Source organism: Salvelinus alpinus, chromosome 4 (assembly GCF_045679555.1).
Source record: "Salvelinus alpinus chromosome 4, SLU_Salpinus.1, whole genome shotgun sequence".
NCBI lineage: Eukaryota > Metazoa > Chordata > Actinopteri > Salmoniformes > Salmonidae > Salvelinus > Salvelinus alpinus.
In genome coordinates, this window is record NC_092089.1 from 36,773,268 (window position 1) to 36,796,672 (window position 23,405).

The 23,405-nt window shown below is 42.9% G+C and overlaps 1 protein-coding gene across 4 annotated transcripts in view; it reads right to left on the reverse strand.

The window, feature by feature from the left end:
* Window positions 1-1,525: 1,525 nt before the first annotated feature.
* LOC139572382 (amyloid beta precursor like protein 1-like) overlaps window positions 1,526-23,405 on the reverse strand; it is a 47,965-nt gene continuing 26,085 nt past the window's right edge. The window contains exons 2-18 of one of the 4 annotated variants that reach the window (XM_071395128.1): window positions 19,377-19,556; window positions 16,936-17,065; window positions 12,598-12,710; window positions 11,537-11,727; window positions 11,105-11,457; window positions 10,171-10,298; window positions 9,578-9,652; window positions 9,283-9,441; window positions 8,730-8,858; window positions 8,046-8,145; window positions 7,522-7,689; window positions 7,352-7,375; window positions 7,180-7,244; window positions 6,742-6,807; window positions 6,441-6,584; window positions 5,250-5,365; window positions 1,526-5,211 (exon numbers count right to left, since the gene is read on the reverse strand). In XM_071395128.1, coding sequence (XP_071251229.1) covers window positions 5,267-5,365; window positions 6,441-6,584; window positions 6,742-6,807; window positions 7,180-7,244; window positions 7,352-7,375; window positions 7,522-7,689; window positions 8,046-8,145; window positions 8,730-8,858; window positions 9,283-9,441; window positions 9,578-9,652; window positions 10,171-10,298; window positions 11,105-11,457; window positions 11,537-11,727; window positions 12,598-12,710; window positions 16,936-17,065; window positions 19,377-19,556 — 2,124 coding nt within the window. In that variant the 3' untranslated portion in view covers window positions 1,526-5,211; window positions 5,250-5,266. Of the gene's footprint in view, window positions 5,369-6,440; window positions 6,585-6,741; window positions 6,808-7,179; window positions 7,245-7,351; window positions 7,376-7,521; window positions 7,690-8,045; window positions 8,146-8,729; window positions 8,859-9,282; window positions 9,442-9,577; window positions 9,653-10,170; window positions 10,299-11,104; window positions 11,458-11,536; window positions 11,728-12,597; window positions 12,711-16,935; window positions 17,066-19,376; window positions 19,557-23,405 lie in introns of all 4 variants that reach the window. The other 3 variants (XM_071395125.1, XM_071395127.1, XM_071395124.1) reach the window with 3 other exon arrangements.

Below are 23,405 nucleotides of genomic sequence, written 5' to 3' on the forward strand. Positions count from 1 at the left end.
TCTGCTTGAAATCGAGCACAATGTCAAATTCTTCGAGAGGGATAATTCAATTCACCTACAATGACACAAGCAGGCAAAGGAATTATGTTTCTGTATCTAGAATCCACTCCAGAATGATGTCCTGGTTGTCTGTAAGACAAAAAACTAACCAAATTATACTCCGTTTGTACAGTTTGAACAACAGTTGAACCGTGCCAGCATAACGTCAACATTAGGGTAGACAAGTTGAACATGCAAACATGTGCATAGGCACAGAGGTTACATTTACAGCAATATCAATAAATCAATCAATCAAATGTATTTATAAAGCCCTTTTTACATCAGCCAATGTCACAAAGTGCTGTACGGAAACCCAGCCTAAAACCCCAAACTGCAAGCAATGCAGATGTAAACTCAGCAAAAAAAGAAACATCCCTTTTTCAGGACCCTGTCTTTCAAAGATAATTAGTCAAATCCAAATAACTTCACAGATCTTAATTGTAAATGATTGTTCAATGAACCATGAACAATTAATAAACATGCACCTGTGGAATGGTTGTTAAGACACTAACAGCTTACAGACGGTAGGCAATTAAGGACACAGTTATGAAAACTTAGGACACTAAAGAGGCCTTTCTACTGACTCTGAAAAACACCAAAAGAAAGAAGCCCAGGGTCCGACTGGTTTGTGACCACTGGCCTAGATAAATAATGATTTATCAAATGTCATATAAAAAGTCATAATTAGCCTAATAGAAGCCTAATAACGTTACAACCAAATAACATGTGCTGAGCCTGCTGACACTTCATGTTATTTTTAGAATGATAAAAACAGAAAATAAATCCACTCAGATGAGTTTCAATTGGAACAAGTGAATTTGACTTAGTAGACAAGCAAAACCATTGACTATGGTGTTTAAGACAGTATTGCTGCTGAGGGTTGTCATTTGGCCTAGAATAAACCATAAAACCATAACCATGTTGACTTCCTGACATTGCAGATAGTTTCAGTCTGTGACGTTTAGAAACTGGAATGTAAATTGAGGTGAAAGAACAGGATGTGATGTCATTGTGCTTCATGTTCTATTGAATCTAAATAGGTGTTGGTTGATGTGTGGTTGTGTTCAACTCCCTGCTCTGACATCCATAAAAATGCACAAACACATTTGCAGAACACTTGAGGTTTTATTCCCTTAACTATCAATGCCGGTTATGTTTTGTACAAATATGAAGGTGGGTTTCAATCAAGACCTCAAACCCCAAATATGGCAGCAAACTGTTTATAGTGTTGCACACAGTATCGATATCTTCACCAATCTAGATAATAAAATAGGCTACACCAGGTCACAATAAAAGTCATACTTCAGAACACTCCACTTTCATGTGGGTGGTGTGTTTATTAATGTGTTATTATATCTCTCTGGTTATAGCTGTGACAGAACACAAGCGTCTCTCTAGGTGACGCCATGCTGGCTGATATTATAAAATCAAGACAACTACCCCATCCTGTAGTCAGAGCGGAAAAACAGTGATTCAAGAAACATAGTTTCGTGGGTCATTTCTAATTTTATTACAGTTTTAATTAGCTTAATCAGATCGCCATTGCTCAGATTTCTTGCACATGAATTACACTCTACATAGCTCAGGGACAATTGGCCAAATTAGTCAGTTGTCTGACCTCTTCTAGAGTAAAGTATGTCTTTGGTCAAGTTCTGAATGGATTTGAAGATTAGCTCCCTCATTCCAATCAGAGTATAGTCAAAATGGTGGGAGTTCACATTATATACAGTCAGTATCTGTCTGACAGAGCAATATTTTGTTCACAGTTGTGCTTGGCGCCACACCATGGACAATTTAGTTATAGACTTTATTATTTTTAATTGAACATTTATTTAACTAGGCAAGTCAGTTAAGAACAAATTCTTATTTACAATGACGCCTTACCGGGGAACAGTGGGTTAACTGACTTGTTCAGGGGCAGAACGACAGATTTGAACCTTGTCAGCTCGGGGATTCGATCCAGCAACCTTTCGGCTACTGGCCCAACAATGCACTTAGACAGTGTAGGTCTGCTGTATCTGAACTGCAGGTTAGACATTTAACCTGTTTACGGTGCCTTAAACAAGCTACTATATTTTTCATACAGTGAGAAAACATGACCCTCAATCCAATTGATAATTACTCAAATAAAAAATACATAATTACATCCAAAACACAGCATTGTAAAAGGCAATAATGCAGCAATTAAACTCTCCATATAATTGTTTAATATTTTCTCTGGTGGGGAGGGGAGGAAGGCCAACATAGAAGTATCTTAATCAAGAGAGGACATACAAATGTGTGTTCAGTCACTACAGTATACACCATTCTACATCTGCTAAATGCTGGTATGAAAACCTTGAGTCTTTGGGGAAACACAGGCAAGCTTGTTCTCTTCTATGGTTTCCGTAGTATCGATACAAGGTTCAACTGACTTAAACTGTGAACATACCATGTTTTCATTCACTAAACGGAGCTGTACAAATTATACAAAGACTATCTCAGCTCTCTAATTATCTTGATTCAGTAACCACAACCTGTGATTCCTACAATCCAAAAGCAATACATGGAAAATACAAAATCTCTGAGTTCAAGCATTTGAACTCATCTTCCCATATTCAAAGCAGTGTTTGAATAAAGAAACAGAACGGTTTGAGGTGATAAGGCTGAGTCAGCCACATCTCTCCTCTGATGTGATCAATAATTTACTCCCTCGTGTCACCAGTGGTTTCATGGAGTACACAACAGCAGAACAACCTAGCCATGAGTTATAAATAAATGATGAACCTCTAAGGATGTTTCAGGACTGGTGTTTTACAAAGTGCTATTTTCAGAATTCTGAGAGTAGTGAAAGATGATTGGTTTTGGTTAGGATCCTCTGTAGTACAGTAGGCCAACAGTAGTTGTAGTTGACACCGTAGCTTACGAAGAAACCTCCTGTGTATGTGACCATCCAACACAGAACTCTCTCTGGTACCAAAATAATGTAGTGGAAAATAAATTCAACATAAAACCCATCCAAGAGGTCAACAATCAGCCATTGAACAGTGGACAATTCCTTCTTATCTATATACAGTGAATGATATTGATCATTATAACAGTGACAGATACTTCAGTGAGATACAACACATCTCCCTAGTAGACTAACATTCAACTGGTGTTTATACAGCGTCTATATGTTCTGTATTGTATGTTCATTCTGCCTGAAACCGGTTGTCCCTAATAAAGATTCAACTTGAATTTGAAGCAATAAACAGAAAATAACTCACTAAGGTGTGCTATAGCAAATATTGTGGTCCCACCTAATCTGAGCAATAGTCCAGTCCTCCGCATACCTCCCTTAGGTGCAACTGTTCCACAATATCACCATGTTGCCAACATCACTATGTTCCCTAATGCTAAAGTCCATTGCACCACAATAATGAATGACATCCCACTGTTCTCATTCAGACCTGCAAAAAGTGAAAAGAGACATCCAGTGTTACACTACAGTGAGATAATGAGGAAGGTATTGGATATGTAGCTTGTCTACTGATTACCGGTTAGTCCTTGGGGTTCTACTAGGGGAGTGATGCACTATCGAAGAGGAAATGGAGTCTCAACGTCTACCTAAAATACATTCAGTCAGAAGTTAACTGTATCGTCTTGTGCTGGTTTTTACAACAGTCCGTTTTCAATCAGCCATGTTAGGAAAATGTTCTCTCTCTGAACAGCACAAGGTATTCTTTTTTTGTTTTTATTCCATTACACTGATGCAAAATAATTCTAGAAATGTCTATTTTGAAGATGTTTTTTTCTAAAGATATTTACACTGTCCATTTTAATCTGTCACATTTCCATCTTATCAAAAGCAAAGAACAGGAACAACACAAAGACGGTAGCATCATACACCAAATCTGCATGCTCTCATTCAAATAATGGACTTCTCATTACTTTGTTACAATTTTGTAGGTAGCAGTCATTCACTTAACTTAAATGGTACATTTGGTACATTAGTTCAATTAAATAGTTCACATCACATAGAATAGGCACTGGGTGCCGGTTGTGTCAGATGCCACAGACTGAAGGAGATGAGGTTGGGCTTAATATCAAAAGACCACAAACCCATTTTACTATGGATTGATAATATATGTTGGTGTAAGTAATAACTAAGTAACAACTAAGTTAATCAAGCTTCAATACCTCACATTCCCAACCCAACCTCCTCATCTCTGCTTCATTCATTATAACTACCCAACCTCCTCATCTCTGCTTCATTCATTATAACTACCCAACCTCCTCATCTCTGCTTCATTCATTATAACTACCCAACCTCCTCATCTCTGCTTCATTCATTATAACTACCCAACCTCCTCATCTCTGCTTCATTCATTATAACTACCCAACCTCCTCATCTCTGCTTCATTCATTATAACTACCCAACCTCCTCATCTCTGCTTCATTCATTATAACTACCCAACCTCCTCATCTCTGCTTCATTCATTATAACTACCCAACCTCCTCATCTCTGCTTCATTCATTATAACTACCCAACCTCCTCATCTCTGCTTAACCTTTACAACTGTGCCTGGCTTTGAAAGAAGATATCCTTCATTGACTCATGGAGGTGGGGTTGGCTTGGTGGTCATCATGTCAGAGTCATTGTAGCTTTAGATAGAGAACCAGTTTGTATGGAGATTTAAATCAGTTATACTATAATCAGACTATATTCTTTGTTCACATTTTACACCATTTATCTGAACTGGAATATAATGAATCAGAGCTGTAACACAATCCAACAAAGAATAAACAGATGACATACACAACAAAGCAAAATGCACTGTTCAACATTGAGTCCGTTTCTGACAAATATCAATCCATTTTATTAAGAATAAGGGGGTCAACTCAAGCCATTCCAATGGCATTCCTATCCAAGTAGACAGGAGTGAATCTCTCCAAAGGAGATGATTGTTACACTGTGGCATTAATGTCCACCCCTTTATTCTAGACCAGAAGAGTAAGAGGATGGGTCAGTTGGTAAAACATCTCTGTTACTGGTTTACATTCCAAAACTGATGTGGGGACATGGTTGGTCAGAGGTTTGGGGTATATACCCCCTATTTGCTTGTCAAGTTACATTAAAGTGTTGGTCGTAATGATACATCTTAATACAACATAGGCGGTGTGACTGGGACCACCCCTAGGAGGGGAGCAAGGAAAGGGAGCGCCTCGTGTGATTGGGCATGACCGGGAGGCCACACCCATCGCCTCAGTTCATTTGCTCAAAGAATTTGTAGGTGGGGTTTTCGTAGCCGTGGTTCTGCATCTTGTTTAGTTGGCGCTCCTCTGGGGTCAGCATGGGGTCAACCTGCTGTGAGACACGGAGGGTCAAAGGTCATACTGATACAGATACAGTACAAGTAAATGCTACGGTATAAGGAAGTACTAGCAGCAGGAAGGAGGGGACACTAATGTGCTATAAGCATAAAGTGCCTCTCCTCCCTGCCGCTGCAGGGATAGACACTTTGAATACCTGCCGACGAAAAGCCAACTGACATTTACTCCTGAGGTGTTGCTCTGCTGCGCCCTCTATAGCCACCATGATTATGATTTGACCCTGCTTGTCATTTATGAACGTTTGAACTTCTTCAAAAATTATCTAGCCTTAATGGCCACATGTATCTCCACCCGGTACAGCCAGAAGAGGGCTGACCACCCCTCAGAGCCTGATTCCTCTCTAGGTTTCTTCCTAGGTTCCTGCTTTTTAGGGAGTTTTTCCTAGCCTCTGTGCTTCTACATCTGCATTGCTTTCTCTCTGGGGTTTTAGGCTAGGCATCTGTAAATCACTGAAAACTGTAGATGTAAAAATGGCTTTATAAAATACATTTGATTGATTGATTGTGTTTAGTTTTATTTTGCATACAGCTAAAAGCTGTACAAACAAACATCAACTAATCAACAAATTGTGTGAGTAATGGAACTGGAAGGGACGATGATCAAGGAAGAAGGATTATGGCATTGAGATCGGAGGAAGCCTTGATGGTCAGATAAGTCAAAATAATATTTAAACCCACACACTAATAAAGAGATCTACTGGACGTTGATTTATTTTATTTAACCCCTATTTAACCAGGAAGGGCTCATTGAGATTTGAAATCTTTTTCAAGAGTGTCCTGGCCAAGATAGGCAGCACCAAGTCATTACACAATTACAGACAGACAACATGAAAAACTACAAGTAATCTAGTAAAAACCATAGAATTCACAAGAGTATAACAAAATCATAAAGCGGCAAATTAAAAACATTGACAGGTCAGGGAATCAGCCTCAAAATCCTTCATCAGTGATTTAAAAACACCAATCGGGACAAGTTGTTCCAGTTTACACGTTTTGGAAGCATCAAAGTGAGCAGGTGTTTGTTCTGTCTGATTCCCTGCCTCCTACCTCCACAATGCCGTGGCTGATGGTGCCATACGGCTTCCTGCGCACCAGCAACAGACTGATCACCATCACCAAGGCGATGGCCACGGCAACCACCAGCAACCCCACCATGGCCCCACGGTTGAATGTCTCCAGGGCGTCTGGTTGCTAAGGACAGAAACAGAAAAGGGGAAGAGAGGGCACAAAGAGGGGAAGATGGAGAAATGAGGTTGATATCATCATGGGAATGACTTACAATACCACAAGAGAGGACGGGTCCGCCCAGCCCAGCCCATCCAGACACTTATCTAGGTAGCAGACTCACCAGTTCATCGGTCTGGATCTCAGGAGACTTGTAGACCACCTGCTTGAGCTCCAGAGAGGTGTTAATCTAGAGAATGAGAGCAAAAGTGAGAGAAGGGGTTATTTAATAGGTCATTAGAGGAAGTATCACATAATTAAATAGAACACATTAACTATATCTCTATGGGAGTTGACTTCCTGCTGTGGGTGGATGTTATAGTAAGTGAGTAAAAATGTAGCAGTTTATCACGTGGAGGCTGCAGTGCGACACAAGCTATTTGTCCATATACACATGAGGGGGTGAGATACAAAGTGGGTAGGGATGGAGGGAGAGAAGGAGAGATGATGATTGACAATGTGTCAGCGTAACTCTTGGCTGTGTTGTAAACACAAGTGCAAGTAGGATGCCATGTCTGTAAAGTAATGTGTATGTTTGTAATAAAAAAAAGATTTTTCTTACTTTCTCCTCATATTCATATGTGGGGCTTCTCTCAGATGTGGCATAGTCATACTCGTCTGTAGAGGCTGAGTGCAGAGGCAGAAAACACAGATCAACTTCAACTTTTTCTTTCTTTGAAAATGACATTTTGGCAGACAAATACCAGACTTCATGTCCCTTCCCTTTAACTCACCTTTCTTAGTGTTGGGCTGTGGGTCTTGACAGGACAGAAACAATAGAGATAAATAAAATGTTAACCTACTGCTTGTATTCAAAGAAATGAATGAATTCCTGAACTATTTGAAGAGGAGCATTTTGTGTGTATGCGTGCATTCATGAGTGTGTGTGTGTGTGTCCCTGTACCGATGCGGGGTGGGTAGGGCCTGTTCTGGAAGGCTCTCTCCTCCTCCTCCTCGTCATCCTTCTCCTCCTCACTCTCGGCAGGAAGCAGCTCCTCGGTGGTGCGTGTCTCAGAGAAGGAAGTGGTCATGAGCTCACTGATGTCTCCTCGCTCCGCCTTCACCAGCTCCTCTACAGGGAGGGAGGGAGAAACAAGCAGGTTTTAAACACAGGAAAGCTTGATATACAGTAAAGTATAATGTATATATGGTAACACTGCGTTATTTACACCTTATATCCACCAATCCTTTATTTTCTGAATGAGAGTTCCCTAGAGAAATGTCAAGATTATAATAACCTACTAATTAGATCATGTGAATTTGGAACTTTCAATGTCTTACAAAAGACATCATGATAAATGCTAGCTTATCTCTTTCTAAATGTCTTATGAAGGAACTAAAACATGAATATTAGGACAGGGTCAGTAACCCCACATCCTGGTCTACATGGCTAACACTAAAAGGAGAGTAGAGAGGAGTGTAGCGTACGGATATCATCGTGCAACTCCTCAGCCAAGGCAGGGACCTGGTAGAGTAAAGCCAAGCTCTGGTTCATCCTCTCCTCAATCACATGGAGGTGGGTGTAGACCTGCAACCTCAAGAGATCAATGCTGGTTAGGTTCATTACAAGACAAAGCCCCCACTGAGTCTGAAAGAGTCATGTGTTGATTTAATGTATTGGCATTTACAAGTGAAAATTAGTTTTGCTGTGAAGGATGATTATGACATCAGGTATTGATAATTTTGTTAAAGGGTTGCTACATGTAGTTGCTACATGCATTTTTGGACTTATAAATAAATTATATGGACCCACTGATTCTTGACAAATATAACTTATAAATGCCTCATGAGCTTAGTTCAACTGTGGTACCCCATTAGAACCCAATCTATACGTTTTTTTTACTCCAATAGCCTCAAACATAATTGATATCATGAATGGTCAGTCATAGCATCCATAGCTCTGTCTATGAATTTGAGAGTGGTTACATTTCTCCAGCCCGATCCCTCAGCTTTTAACCAAAACAGGCGCGGGGATACACTTTTTTTTATTGTTTCAACTGCTGATTGCCCCTTTAAGAGTTATTTTATGAGCATCTGTTTTTCATGAAGCAGCATCACTGCTTAAGGAAGAGGTACAGTATATTTTCATTCCAATATATTTTCATTTCACACCTGGAACTTCATCTGCTCAGCCTTCTGGGGGTCGACGGCCTCAATGTGCTGGTAGTGTCTCAGAGTGTGTCTGCGGTCCTTCTGCTCTGCTGCCATGTATCGCTTCAGAGCCTGCAGCACCCGCTCCGGCTGTTGAGAGAGGAGGGATATTATAGTCAGAGTATGGAGGGGGTGGACAAGGTGTGGTAGAAATAAACACACTACAGTCCACTCATGCTCTCTGCCTAACAAATATACACTGAGTATACCAAACATAAGGAACACCTTCCTAATATTGAGTTGCACCCCTCCCTTTGCCCTCAGAACAGCCTCAATTCGTCAGGGCATGGACTCTACAAGGTGTCGAAAGCGTTCCACAGGGATGCTGCCCCATGTTGACTCCAATGCTTCCCACAGTTGTGTCAAGTTGTCTGGATGTCCTTTGGGTGGTGGACCATTCTTGATACACACAGGAAATTGTTGTGTGAAAAACCAAGCAGCGTTGCAGATCTGTACAATCCTGCTCTCTGCCTAACAAATGTAGATATCCCTGCTGCCCCTGCTGTCTGCGGACCTGAGGGGGCTCGGCCTGCACGGCGGTCAGGTAGCTCTCCAAGGCCAGTCTGCGGTTGTTGTTGAGGGTGGCCACCACACGGGCCAGATGGGTCTCCACCAGCCTCTGTCTCTCCCCTGCCACCTGCTCCTCCAGAGTCTGCAACACAGACTGGAAATGCTGGGGGGAGAGGAGAGGAGAAGGGGATCATTGTTGTGTTAATAGGTATATGAGTGTCCGTCTCCCATATTTTCTTCCTTCTTTAATCCCTTTCTCCTTTCTTCCATCCCCTCCTCTTCCTATTCCATCTTCTTACCTCATTAAGGGCCTGGCGGTCAGACTTGGGCAGGTTCTTAGACTGGTTGTCAGCCTCAGCCCATTCCTTCATGATCTGAAAAGGCAAGGTGCGTTAACGTCATTCACAAACACACTCAGAGCCAAGTACTAATTTCCTCAGACAGGAATCCACCGAGGACCATTCTGATGTTTAAAATGCTCCATATCTGCCTCAAACTGCAGCTACTAAAAAAGTCTGTCTGTTCTTGAGTATCCACTTGGCTTGGTTCACATGAAGTAAACAGTGGGACAATCTCAATTGCATACTCCTCGCGTCCTCTCTCCTCGCCACCTTCTCAAAATCCATTGGATGAGAAAGCAGGCGGTCCCCCCCTCTGACCTTCTCCTCCAATGGGTTTTGAGAAGGAGTTGAGAGGACATAGAGTATTCAATTGAGATTCTCCCAATATATTAATATTGCATTAAAACCTCACTTCAGGTCCCAGAGCAATTTGCCCCTGTCTGTCAACAGTGGGTTTTGTATGAGATCACAGATAAGGAAACAGCACAGCAGGCCTGGCTTCATCTTATTGGTTCATTGCCTGTCCAAACCCGCCTCTCCGCCCACCTTACCTCATTGATGCGTTTCATTCGCCGCTCCTCCAGGTCCATCTTGGCACGCAGGAAGTTGGCGTGTTCGCTGTCGTCCCCTGGCATCTCAAAGTAAACATCCACACCATCTGTGGGGCGAGGGGTGGGTACTGCAGAGGAGAAGGAGGAGAGGGGGATAAGGAGAGGAGGAGAATGAGAGGAGGGAGAATAAAGGATGGAAAACAGAGAAGGAGAGAGATGGAGGTACAGGCAGTGCAGCAGAATGAAAGACAGGGGAAGGATGAGGGAGACAGAAAGATATCCTAATCACTGCCATTACCCAGGGAGAGAGAGCCAGAGAGCCATTGATCCAGATAGTAGGGTGAGTGGTCAGCATTATTGAGTTGGAGACGAGTAGTGCTGTAAATACATCAGCCAGCCACTCCTATCTAACTCCTATATCCAGCCAGACAGATAGGCATGGTGAGTGTGTGTGCGCGTGCGTGTCCTTGCATGCATGCGTGTGTGTGTAATCATCCTTAGTCTATTACAGAGAGATAGAGTGTGAGAGAGAAAGTACTGGAGATGCTAACTGGGCACTACAGTTCATTCCCCAGTAAGTAAGAGTAAGTGGGAGAGTGATGTCAGCATTTACCCAGTCTTTTTACTGCCCTGTTAACCACTCTAAGTGTAGCAACTACAGTCTATTCCCTTACTGAGACTGGCCTTTAGAGAGAAAGGTCCAGACTAGACACAAAATCCTAGTCACGACTTAATACCCCACTTCTCCACTTTTGTAGGTAAGAATATAGACAATATGGTTAAAATTCCATCTAGGGCAAAGCGGTATTCCTATAAAGCTTATGCCCAATAAATACTCTCAGATCTAGTTGAGAGGAAGGTAAGTAGGGGCTAAGGATGGTTTCTGGACAGGGTGAAGATGTAACTGTGAGACAGAAGGTAGAGGGTTACTCACGGCTGTCTCCCCTGGTCTGGGGTGGGGATGTGGAGGGGTTGCGACCAGCCTGACCCTGGCCTTTCTCATAGTAGAAGGAGTCTGTGTAGTCAGTAGCCTGGTAGGGGCCAGAGTCAATGGAGTACTCATACTCCTCTGGGTCTTTCACTGCTGCTGCTTCTGCAACCTCCTGCTGCTCCTCCTCCTCTTCTTCCTCCTCCTCCTCCTCCTCATCCTCTACTGCCTCCTCTTCCTCATCCTCTTCCACCACCTGCTCATCCTCTTCCACCATCTCATCATCTTCCTCCTCCATGTCTGCCTCGTCCACATCGGTGCCAGGAGAGGGGCTTGGAGTGAGTGTTGTCACTTTGACTCTGGGAATGGGGTACAAGGTCAAACATTATGATCATCATCACTATCATCACCACAGAGAGCAGGGTTCATGGAACTCACCCTGTGTTGACTTTGGCCTGAGGGTTAAGGGCCTGGGGTCCTGCTGAGAGAACGTCCCCTCCCTCGGTCTCCCCCCTGCCACTGGACCCGCCCCTCCCTGGGCAGCACACATACTCCACCCCACGGAAACGGTCGCCGCACGGCAACAGCATCCCATAACTATGCAGCTCCAGACTGTCTGCTGTGCAGGCCTGAAACAGAAAGAGAGAGGATGAGAAAAATAGGTTAAACATGAATCAAGATTGGAAAAGACCAAGGTGAACTAGAGAGAGATCAGGGATGTATAGAAAAAGAGAGGAAATGTGAGTGTGATCAAAGGGAACTAACTAGCAGGTGAATGGAATACGAGGGGGTAACTTCTTCCTCAGCATGATGAAGGTGAGTTATAAAAACGACCTTACCCCCCCGGCCTATAATAAACTACCTTACCCCCCCCCCCCCCCGGCCCTATAATAAACTACCTCACCCCCCCCCCCGGCCTATAATAAACTACCTCACCCCCCCGGCCTATAATAAACTACCTCACCCCCCCGGGCCTATAATAAACTACCTCACCCCCCCGGGCCTATAATAAACTACCTCACCCCCCCGGGCCTATAATAAACTACCTCACCCCCCCGGGCCTATAATAAACTACCTCACCCCCCCGGCCTATATTAAACTACCTCACCCCCCCGGGCCTATAATAAACTACCTCACCCCCCCGGGCCTATAATAAACTACCTCACCCCCTTGGCCTATATTAAACTCCTCTAGCCGCTCTCTCTGCTGATGCAGTATGATACTGTATGTTACACTACACCCAGCTTGGTACAGTTACCTTCCAGCTCCAGTCTTTTACTGCAGTCTACACTGCAGTTTAGTTATTGACGCAATTAGTCCAAGTCAAAGTTTAATGTCTCATAGCAGTCTATGCTAACTCTCTATAAAGAGTCCTAGTTGTGTTAAAACCCAATTAAAACTTAAGAAATGAATTGAAAAATGAACATGTAATATCATTTAGGCATAATTTCATTAACTCTAATATAATCTTAGTTAATATAATGTGGCTCCGCCCGCACCTCCTTGGCTATGTTGTGCCAGTAGACGTAGCTCTCACAGGCATCCATCTGCTCCTGGTGCAGGAAACGGCATCGGTCTGGAACCAACAGGGCTTCACTCACATACTCACCCACTGCAGAGCGAGAGAGAGAGAGGAGGGAAATGGAATGAGGGGGAGAATTTTTATATTTTAATACTTGCCATGGTTGTAAAAAAAAAGAAAAATAAATGATCTAAAATGTTCATAAACCCGAGAGAGACAGTCAGTCAGACAGAGACAGACAGAGAGAGCCTTGAACTAGAAAGGTTCAGTATAATAAGATAGTGCAGAGGCACTGTAATGTTGGCATTATCTGAGCTGAGGACAAGGTGGGGAGTGGAGATTGATCCAGAACACCATGGTGTGCTGCTGCCTGCAGTTCTACTTTCAAAAGCTGCAGGCAGGCAGTCAGTCAGTCAGTCAGTCAGTCAAGGACAGAACAATGTGAAATATGCTTAATTTCAGATTTTCATTTAAGTCATTTGATTCCATCGGTCACAATAGTGAAAAAAATTACTTTTGTACTTTACAGACTCTAGAGAAGTTAAAGCTGTATTTATTAACAAATAAGCCATATATTATGCATTATTCAGGTATCTAGTATGATTCAAAACCAAATCAAATTGTATTAGTCACATGCGCCGAATACAGTGAAATGCTTACTTACTAGCCCCCAACAGACAAAGCAGTTAAAAAAATATGGATAAGAATAAGAAATAAAAGTAACAAGTAATTAAAGAGCAGCAATAAAATAACAATAGCGAGACTATATACATTGGGAGTCAATGTGCGGGGGCACCGGTTAGTTTAGGTAATATGTACATGAAGGTAGAGTTATTAAAGTGACTATGCATAGATAATAACAACAGAGAGTAGCAGCGGTGTAAAAGAGGGGGCGGCAACGCAAATAGTCTGGGTAGCCATTTGATTAGGTGTTCAGTAGTCTTTTTGCTTCGGGATAGAAGCTGTTTAGAAGCCTCTTGGACCTAGACTTGGCACTCCGGTACCGCTTGCCGTGTGGTAGCAGAGAAAACAGTCTAGGACTATGATGGCTGGAGTCTTTGACAATTTTTAGGGCCTTCCGCTGACACCGCCTGGTATAGAGGTCCTGGATGGCAGGAAGATTGGCCCCAGCGATGTACTGGGCTGTTCGCACTATCCTCTGTAGTGCCTTGCGGTCGGAGGCCGAGCAGTTGCCATACCAGGCAGTGACGCAACCAGTCAGGATCTCTCGATGGTGCAGCTGTAGAACCTTTTGAGGATCTGAGGACCGATGCCAAATATTTTTCCAGTCTCCTGAGGGGGAATAGGTTTTGTAGTGATTGTATCATCTCCTTTGTCTTGATCACTTTGAGGGAGAGGTTGTTGTCCCGGCACCACACAACCAGGCCACTGACCTCCTCCCTACAGGCTGTCATCGTTGTCGGTGATCAGGCCTACCACTGTTGTGTCATCGGCAAACTTAATGATGGTGTTGGAGTCGTGCCTGACCGTGGAGCCATGAGTGAACAGGAAGTACAGGAGGGGACTGAGCACACACCCCTGAGTGGCCCCTGTGTTGAGGATCAGCGTGGCGAATGTGTTTCATGTGACTTCTCAAAATTGTCACAATACATTGAATTCATGATGCTCGTGGTATATGAAAATATTTAAGCGGAAACATGTGACCAATGGCTCTAACATATTATGTATATTTAATCATAGCAGATACATTTTTTCAGTAGATTGAAGTTGAGTTGGGTTATGGATATATTTGATCAAGATGATCTTACAGATGATTTTACCATTATTCATTAGTCTTTACATACATTTACATAAGTGATTTTGACTGTAAACATCACATTTTGTTATTTTAGGGCAAATTGGCCATGTATAGACCCATAAACTGAATTAGTGTAATAACTTAACAAATATTTAATGTTAATAGGTTTATGTGAGTTTTGCTGAATAGTCACAAGGGTAGACCTGGTTTATGTGAGTTTTGCTGAATAGTCACAAGGGTAGACCTGGTTTATCAGAGTATTGGGATAGTCACGTGTAAACCTGGTTCATATGGGTAATTGGCTGCGATATGCAGGTGTAGATCTGGTTTATATTAGTATTGGGACTTAGTCAAAGATGTAGACCTAGTTTGTAGGAGTATTGGAGATGAGGTGCAGGGGTAGACCTGTTTTACAGTTTACAGTATTCAGGCTTCGGTACATTTAGACCTGGCTTAGTTGACTAATTGGGTTCAAACACAGGTGCATACTTTACAGATATGTAAATTGGAGCTGAATTACAGGTGTAGATCTGGTTTATATGAATATTGGGGCTGAAATGCAGAAGTACAACTATTTTTTTATGACAATTGGGGCTGACATGTAGCAGTAGACCTGTTTTTTATAAATGTTTTAATCCATATTGGGTTAGATGTGCAGGTGTACACCTGATCTGTAAGAATATTGGGGCTGAAGTACAGGTGTAAACCTGGTTTGTATTAATATTGAGGCTTGGGCACTGGGGTAGACCTGTTTTATATAAGTATGCCCATGGATTTCCCTGGTTTATCTGAGGAAAGGGGTGTACACTCTTAGACAAAAAGGTGCTATCTAGAACCTAAAAGGTTTCTTTAGCTGTCCCCTTTAGCAGAACCCTTTCAGTTACCCTTTTTGGTTCCAGGTAAAACTATTTTGGGTTCCATGTAGAACCTTTTCCACAGAGCGTTCTACATGGAACCCAAAAGGATTCTACCTGGAACCAAAAAAATAGTTTTCTTATGGGGACAGCTGAACAAAGAACCCTTTCGGAACCCTTTTTTCTAATAATGTAGGGCTAAACAAGGCTCATACAGATAATTGGTCTGGATGGACGTCTATTGCCCATTCAAATCCTTTCTGGCAACATACCTGTCATGCCCTGACTTTAGTTATATTTGCTTTCTTTATTATTTGGTTAGGTCAGGGTGTGACAAGGGTGGTTTGTGTGGTTTTTGTCTTGTCTAGGGTTTTTTGGTTATCTATGGGGATTTTGTATTGTCTAGGGGTATGTAGGTTTATGGTGGCCTGAATGGGTTCCCAATCAGAGACAGCTGTTTATCGTTGTCTCTGATTGGGGAGCCTATTTAGGTTGCCATTTTCCATGTTGGTTTTGTGGGTAGTTGTCCTTGTTAGTTTCCTGGATGCACTACGTTGGCTTCACGTGTCGTATTGATATTTATTGTTTTGTTAGAGACATCGTTAAATAAAAAAGTATGTACCCTCAAAACGCTGCGCCTTGGTCCACTCCTTTAAACGGCCGTGACAATACCACTGTACTATGAGTTTATCTATGAAATTATTATTGACAAAGGATCTGGGGTCTATGAGTAACAAATAGGGCATTCAGGGCTAGGATATGGGTGTATCATTCAGGGCTAGGATATGGGTGTATCATTCAGGGCTAGGATATGGGTGTATCATTTAGGGCTAGGATATGGGTGTATCATTTAGGGCTAGGATATGTGTGTATCATTTAGGGCTAGGATATGTGTGTATCATTTAGGGCTAGGATATGTGTGTATCATTTAGGGCTAGGATATGTGTGTATCATTTAGGGCTAGGATATGTGTGTATCATTTAGGGCTAGGATATGTGTGTATCATTTAGAGCTAGGATATGGGTGTATCATTACTTGATTGTATCAATATTAGGGTATTGGCATGTGGGTGTTAGGGTTAGGGCATGGGGGTATGAGGGATGGGGTGTGTGGGTAAATGAGCTGAGGTATATACAGTAGATATTGGGGCAAATGTCTGTTCATTTTATTATAGTCAGAGCACTGTATGTTCCCATCAGTCACAATTCTTTTTACATACCTTTCAATTACTATAATTTTTTAAGCAATTTGGATTACGTGTTAGGGTTACTAATGGTGTAAGATGTGCATAGTGGCATGTTTGGAAAAATGTGGGGACAAGTGGGTTAATATTCAACACAGACTGAAAGACCTTCCCACCATTTTGATGGAGTGAAGCCCTTTGGTGCACCTGACAAAGCTTTGACAATGGAATCCATTCAAATGAACTATTAGACATACTATGTCCGTTTCTATTATTACTTCCCCGAGGCTGAATTTGAACGCTACTTAACCATATAACTGAAATGACATGCTTTGTATTAAACATAATGATGACATGATGTTACTTATTAATATAATAAAGTTATCCGTCCGATATGGGGTGTGTGATCAAAGGGAAGTTGTGCAATGTTTTGAGTGATGTTTGTGTAGGGATATGATGAAGATTAGAAGGATGATGATGAGGCTGAGGGTGCAGACATTGCAGACATGTGGTTCTTACCCTGGCAGCGGTAGGGCATGACAATGAAGGGGCGTGTCTGGCAGTGGCCCCAGCCCTTCTTACACCAGGCTGGGATGGTGACAGGGCTGGAGGACTCCTCCACATGGGAGATCTGTAGGGCTGGGTACATCTGGTTGGACAGATGGACGGACAGACAGACGGCGGGAGAGACAGACAGAAAGACGGCGGGAGAGACAGACAGAAAGATGGATGGACGATATGGACAGACAGGACATCAGGGAGGAGTTAGGACAAGAGAGAGGAGAGAGACAACAGGGTCAGACAAATTGAGAGGGAAAAAGGAGGGTTGAGGGGACGTACAGTAGACAGAATGAGAGAGGGCAAGAGGGAGAGAGGAGGAGAGGGAGAGAGTATGAGAGGGAGAGAGGAGGAGAGGGAGTGAGGAGGAGAGGGAAGAAGGATAGCACAATCAATAGGGAGAAAGGTAAAAAGGAGAGACTCATGCAACGGTCTGAAACACTTCGGCCCTAAGGGTCTATTTTCTGACTATGCAGGTCGTACACTGATATTCTCCTTAAGTTGTAGAGAAAATTCCAGGCTGAAAACAAGTTGACCTATACAATCCCACTTCCAATTATTTCAATAATCCCAATTTCACATCTGACTACTTTCAATTAAAATGTAGGGCAATGGCATACGCACAGCCCTATAATGAGGTTTAATGGATTGAGAAATGTATTTGGCACACTGTCAGAGCCGGATCCACAGACGTTGAGGAAAAAGGAACGCTTTTGTGGAAAAGCAATCACAGACGCATAATGAGCTGGGTAATCACATTACAGCCATTTCAACTGTGTGACTGCTGTTTCCTTTACCTGCTGTGCTTCATTTAGCCACCAGGTGGCGCATGATGTCATTTTATAAAAACTGGCTCCTTGCTCTTGTTTCAGAGGGGGAGCAGCGAGTCTCAAATCAAACCAAGGCTGTGGCTAGGCCTGTTACGCCATTGATATGCCTTAAATTTGGCATGCAGGAGACGTTCAGGAATTAGGGGGATAAACGTGGCAGGAGGAAGATCGATGGATGGTAGTATTAATATTCAGGAAATATCAATAAATATTTCCTCCTGACCACCATCACTCCACTATATATACGGAAATATATAGATTTGATAGGACAAGACAAACCAAGTGAGACAGATTGGGAGATTAGGGTTGGTTACTACTACTCATATTTGTAATGTTGTGTGAGGTATCTATCTATACCAGTCTGTCCACCCATTTACAGTGCATTCAGAAAGTATTCACACCCCTTGGCTTTTTCCAAATGCTGTTACAGCCTGAATTTAAAATGGATAACATTAAAAAAAATTGTCACAGGCCTATACACAACACCCCATAATGTCGAAGTGGAATGATGTTTTTAAATGTTACAAATCAATAAAAAATGTAAAAGCTGAAATGTCTTCAGTCAATAAGTATTCGACCCCAACCCCTGTTATGGCAAACCTAAATAAGATCAGGAGTAAAAATCTGATTAACAAGTCACATAATAAGTTGCATGGACTCACTCCATGCGCAATAGTGTGTAACATTTTTGAATGACTACCTCATCTCTGTACCCCACACATACAATTATCTGTAACGTCCTTCAGTCGAGCGGTGAATTTCAAACACAGATTCTACCACAAAGACCAGGGATGTTTTCCAATGATGGGTAAATATATATATGTATCCCTTTAAGCTTGGTGAAGTTATTAATTACACTTTGGATGGTGTATCAATACACCAAGTCACTACAAAGATACAGGTGTCCTTGCTAACTCAGTTGCCGGAGAGGAGGGAAACCGCTCAGGAATTTTACCATGAGGCCAATAGTGACTTTAAAACAGTTAGAGTTTAATGGCTGTGGTAGGATAAAACTGAGGATGGATCAACAACATTGCAGTTACCGTATGCCACAATACTAACCTAATTGACAGAGTGAAAAGAAAGAAGTCTGTACAGAAGAAAAATATTCCAAAACATGCATCCTGTTTGCAACAAGGCACTAAAGTAAAACTGCAAAAAATGTGGCAAAGCAATTCCATTTTTATCTTGAATATGTTTGGGGCAAATCCAACACAACACATTACTGAGTACCACTCTCCCTATTTTCAAGCATAGTTGTGGCTGCTCTTGGTATGCTTGTAATCATTTGCAAAAACATGTTTTCACTTTGTCATTATTGTGTGTAGAATTTTTTTTAAACCATTTTGAATTCATTCTGTAACACAACAAAATGTGGAATAAGTCAAGGGGTATGAATACTTTCTGAAGTCCCTGAATCTACCACTATCGTTATATCCATGAACCTATCTAAAGTATCTGCTCTCTAGTATGCTATTGCAGCAGCATTGGAGATGAGCATTACAGTAACAGTGCAGTAACAGTGCAGTATGAGGTCGATCTCATAACCATAGCAGTGTTGTTGGCTCCTACCTCTTGGCAGTAGGACAGGATCTGGTTGGGCTCTGTGAAGCAGCCCTGGCGGCCCTGCGGGTCAGGCTCCCATTGGCCAGTCTCAGGGTTCATGTGCAGCAGCTGACGCCCACAGAACATGGCAATCTGCGGCTCGGCAACCAGGGGCCCTGGTCCATTCACCTCAGCCATGGCCAAGGCCTAGAGAGAGGGAGGTAGACAGGGAGAGGGAGAGGAGGGGGGGTGAGGGGAGGTAGAACAAGAAAAGACACGTTGAGAAATAGAAAGAGTAATAGATGGAAGTAGAGAGGAAGGAAGGTGGTAAGGTGGAGGGAGAGAAATACTTTGTTATGGTTGTCCTGAGAGAGAGAGCGTGTGAGTGTAATGTTTACTGTTCATTTTTATTGTTTATTTCACTTTTGTTTATTATCTACTTCACTTGCTTTGGCAATGTTAACATATGTTTCCCATGCCAATAAAGCCCTTGAATTGGATTGAGAGAGAGAGAGAGAGATGAAGAGCAGTCAATACAAACAAAGTGGTGGGATATTATCGAGTTTGAGAATGAAGGACAGGACCTTAGATTAGACTAAATGTACCAGCTGGTATAGTCTCTCTGATCTATCTCCCAACACAGACAATGGCTTAGCTGCCGTGAGAGAGAGTGTGTGTCTGTGTGTATAGAGAGAGATGGACTTTCAAGCTAATGCATATACCATTTAGTCTCACACACTGTAGCTACAGTGATTGAGAAAATAGGCAGAAACAAGGATCAGAAAATATTTACACCAGATCATGCGTTGAGTGACACCCAAAGCAGGTGAAAAGTCTGACTTAGACTGACAAACTACGCCCTGGTTCTGTTAGCAATGTTAAGCGTTGAGAATATAAAGATAGGGTGGATAAATAGGAAGTGTACAACAACTATATACTGTAAAGCCTGCTCCCATCTGCCCCTCTTTTATCCTCTTTCTACCACTCCCCTTTATTCTCTCCCCTACGGTCTCTCTCCCTTAGCTCTTTCTCTTTTCCTCTCCCTCTATCTCCATCCTCCATCCTCCCACCTCCTCTCACTTTCCTACCCTCTCTCAGTAGCCTGCTAGGATGTTATTGATCATGGGATCCGTTCCCTCTGCCTGCAGCCTGGGGGTCGGGCCCAGGGGAGGCACCATGGAGGAACAAACACCAGCCGGCCCCAGCCCCGCTGCTCCCAGTCAGGTGTTAATACAAGCTCATTGACCGCCGGGCCACTTCAAGTACATTAACACACAGGAGAGGGAGGGAGGGGAGAGAGTAGGAGAGGAAGGGAAGGGAGAGGAAAGGAGGAGAGTCGAGGGGGGGAGACAAAAAGATAAGATCTGCAGATGTAGAGACCAAACATGCTCGTTTTGTAACACAAGCTGAGTATTATGACGTCAATGCCTCACTAGGATTATTTTAGAAAGGGACATAGAGGGATGGAGTTATCAGGTGTTGTGTTCACACGTACAGTATATATAGCAGAGAGATATGACTCCTCTTTGGTGCAGAAAAAGTAGGGGAATATTTCAAAGACATGCTTGAACATCTCCCTAACAAACCATTTAGCTCAGTCTTGCCATTCTCCTGGCTTAACAGCCAAGAGTCACTTATGAAAACTGATATGACGGAAAGTTCAAACAATATCCCTATCCACACTGAAACTGGCAAATGGCAACCCAGAACCCATTCAACCCGTCTTATGACTGGCCCAACTGCTTTAATCTCCATAGACAGACAGGCGGACTGACAGGCAAGAAGAGCAACACTCAGCCTATTAGCATCAAGATGCCCAGGGGTAAAGGGGGAGAGGAGAAGAGAGAGAGAGGAAAGCAGGACGAGTGAAATCTGATCAAAGGGAAGCTCTGCCTCAGCCGAAAGCTGCTAAAATGTTTGAAGTTCTAATTGAAATGTATAATAATCGGAAATAAATATATATAAAACCCATTAATAAATATATACAAAAACCATTAATAAATATACAATAAATATAATAGGACCGGAGGAGTCTGAGCTTTAGAGCCCCACTTTAGATATGAATGGAAACCATGATAATGAGTTCATTGGATTATAATTAAAGCTGTATGGATGTGGCCGAGCGAGGCCTTGAGGAATGGGGTTTGGAGCTCCAGAATGGTGCAGACACCCAATTTATTTGGAGTTCAGTGATAACCTTAGCTCTGTACTTTGTTAATTAAAGTCTCTATGAGTGACTGCTGGTACTGTACGTGACTTTAGACTCAACATAGAAACTGTTTGCATATTATTAAGAGTGGTGCTTAGAGATGTTGATTTCTGCTGAACTGGCAGCTTTCTGGGAGCACGTTATTGATGTGTGTTAAGTAAAGGGTGTGTGTGAGAATAAAAGCTCTTGCTTAAGCTACACACAGCCCACAGTGACAAGCCACTGGGCCTGCTGAGGTAGTGGTTAAATAGATATGTCTCTGACTCAGGGAAGGTCAACGCCACAAAAAAATACTTCTGGATATTTGAGAAGATGACCTGACAGCTCTGCTGTGCTCCAGCCTTCACCCCCCCCCCCCACACACACACCCCCTGCAGCCTGCTCTCTCCACTCCTGCACTTCAGCAGAAAATCGATGATGTACGCCTGCAACTGGATCGCCATGCTCCCTCCGCCCTCCGATCAATAGGAGTCCATCTGGAGCCAGATGGCCTGACCTCCAGCGTGGAGAGGAGGCTCCGCAGCACCTCAGCCAATCCCAGCTCTCCCTGATTCACCACCAGATTAGATGGGCCTGCCGTGATAACAAATACTAATCACAAACACTCTGCCTGCGTTCCCTCAATATGCCCTGGATTTGTTTATACATTGTTCCATCTTCCCCTCCTCTCGCTCTCTCGCTCTCTCTCTCTCGCTCTCTCTCTCCTCTTCAAAGTTACCATGTCCTGCCAGCAGTTATGGACATGCTGTCTTTGACCCACTTTGGGAATAATCACTCTGCATTTCACCATCTCACCACCATGACAACCATCACACAAGGATAGACATCCCAACCTCCCACTCTCTCCCACTCCTCCGTGGTGTGACTGCCACCCTACCACGCAGTGTCTCAGCATGGCGCTGACTGGGAAAAGTCACAGGTCTGATTGCATGAAAGTACCACTGCAAGCCATGATAGTCCAAGTTTAAATGTTCCAGTCAGAGCTCCGTTGCATTCAGTTCAGGAAATAAAAGCCCTGGCATATTTGCATTATAGTCATTTTGAAACTCAAAATTAAAATGCTGAATTGACAACAAGGCTGCCTCGCTTCATAAAAAGGTACAGTATCTCTCAGTGTGTTCATTAATGCATGAAATTGTTCATAAATGCATGAAATCAGTCAATTTCAATCGAGAGACCCAGGAGAGAAACTCTCCCACCCACACACAGACTCATTAAAGAAGCCTTGTATCTCTGTTGTCAGTGAATCAGACAGGCTGACTAACACGGTTGTTTACAGAAGGAACGGTACAGTTACATGCGTGTGAACAGGAACTAGCTGCCGTCACTCTGTCATTTACTTATGACAATTGTTTAGCACGCCTGTTCTACAGTCACCCGGGGCCTGTTCAATCTGGTGGGTTGCAGATAGAAGATGTACTGCATAGACCTGGCATGACAGTTTATTACACATAATATAATGTCATATATATTCTATACAATGCACCTCTATCTGGAACATTTTGAACATCAAAATCCTAACTGTTTAGGTCCCTGTCAGGAGATGGATTCTATCTGGCTGTGATTGGTTGGTCAGACAAGACAGCATGCCCTCTGCTAATTGCTCTAAATGAGTTTTAGGAGGAAGTACCAAAAGCCTGAATGAAAGGTGCTGGTGTGGTCTTGGCGTTTGCCTTGGCACACTAGGGGAATCTGGCAGCCAGTCACTAATCCGGTTTAAATGGTAAATCAGTCAAGTGTAGCCCCCACCTAACCAAGGCAGTCAACTGAGAAGATGCTCTTGCTAAAGGGTAGCAGGAACAGACCGCTAGAGCAAACACATTTCCAGGTGTAATTCATTTGTTCTA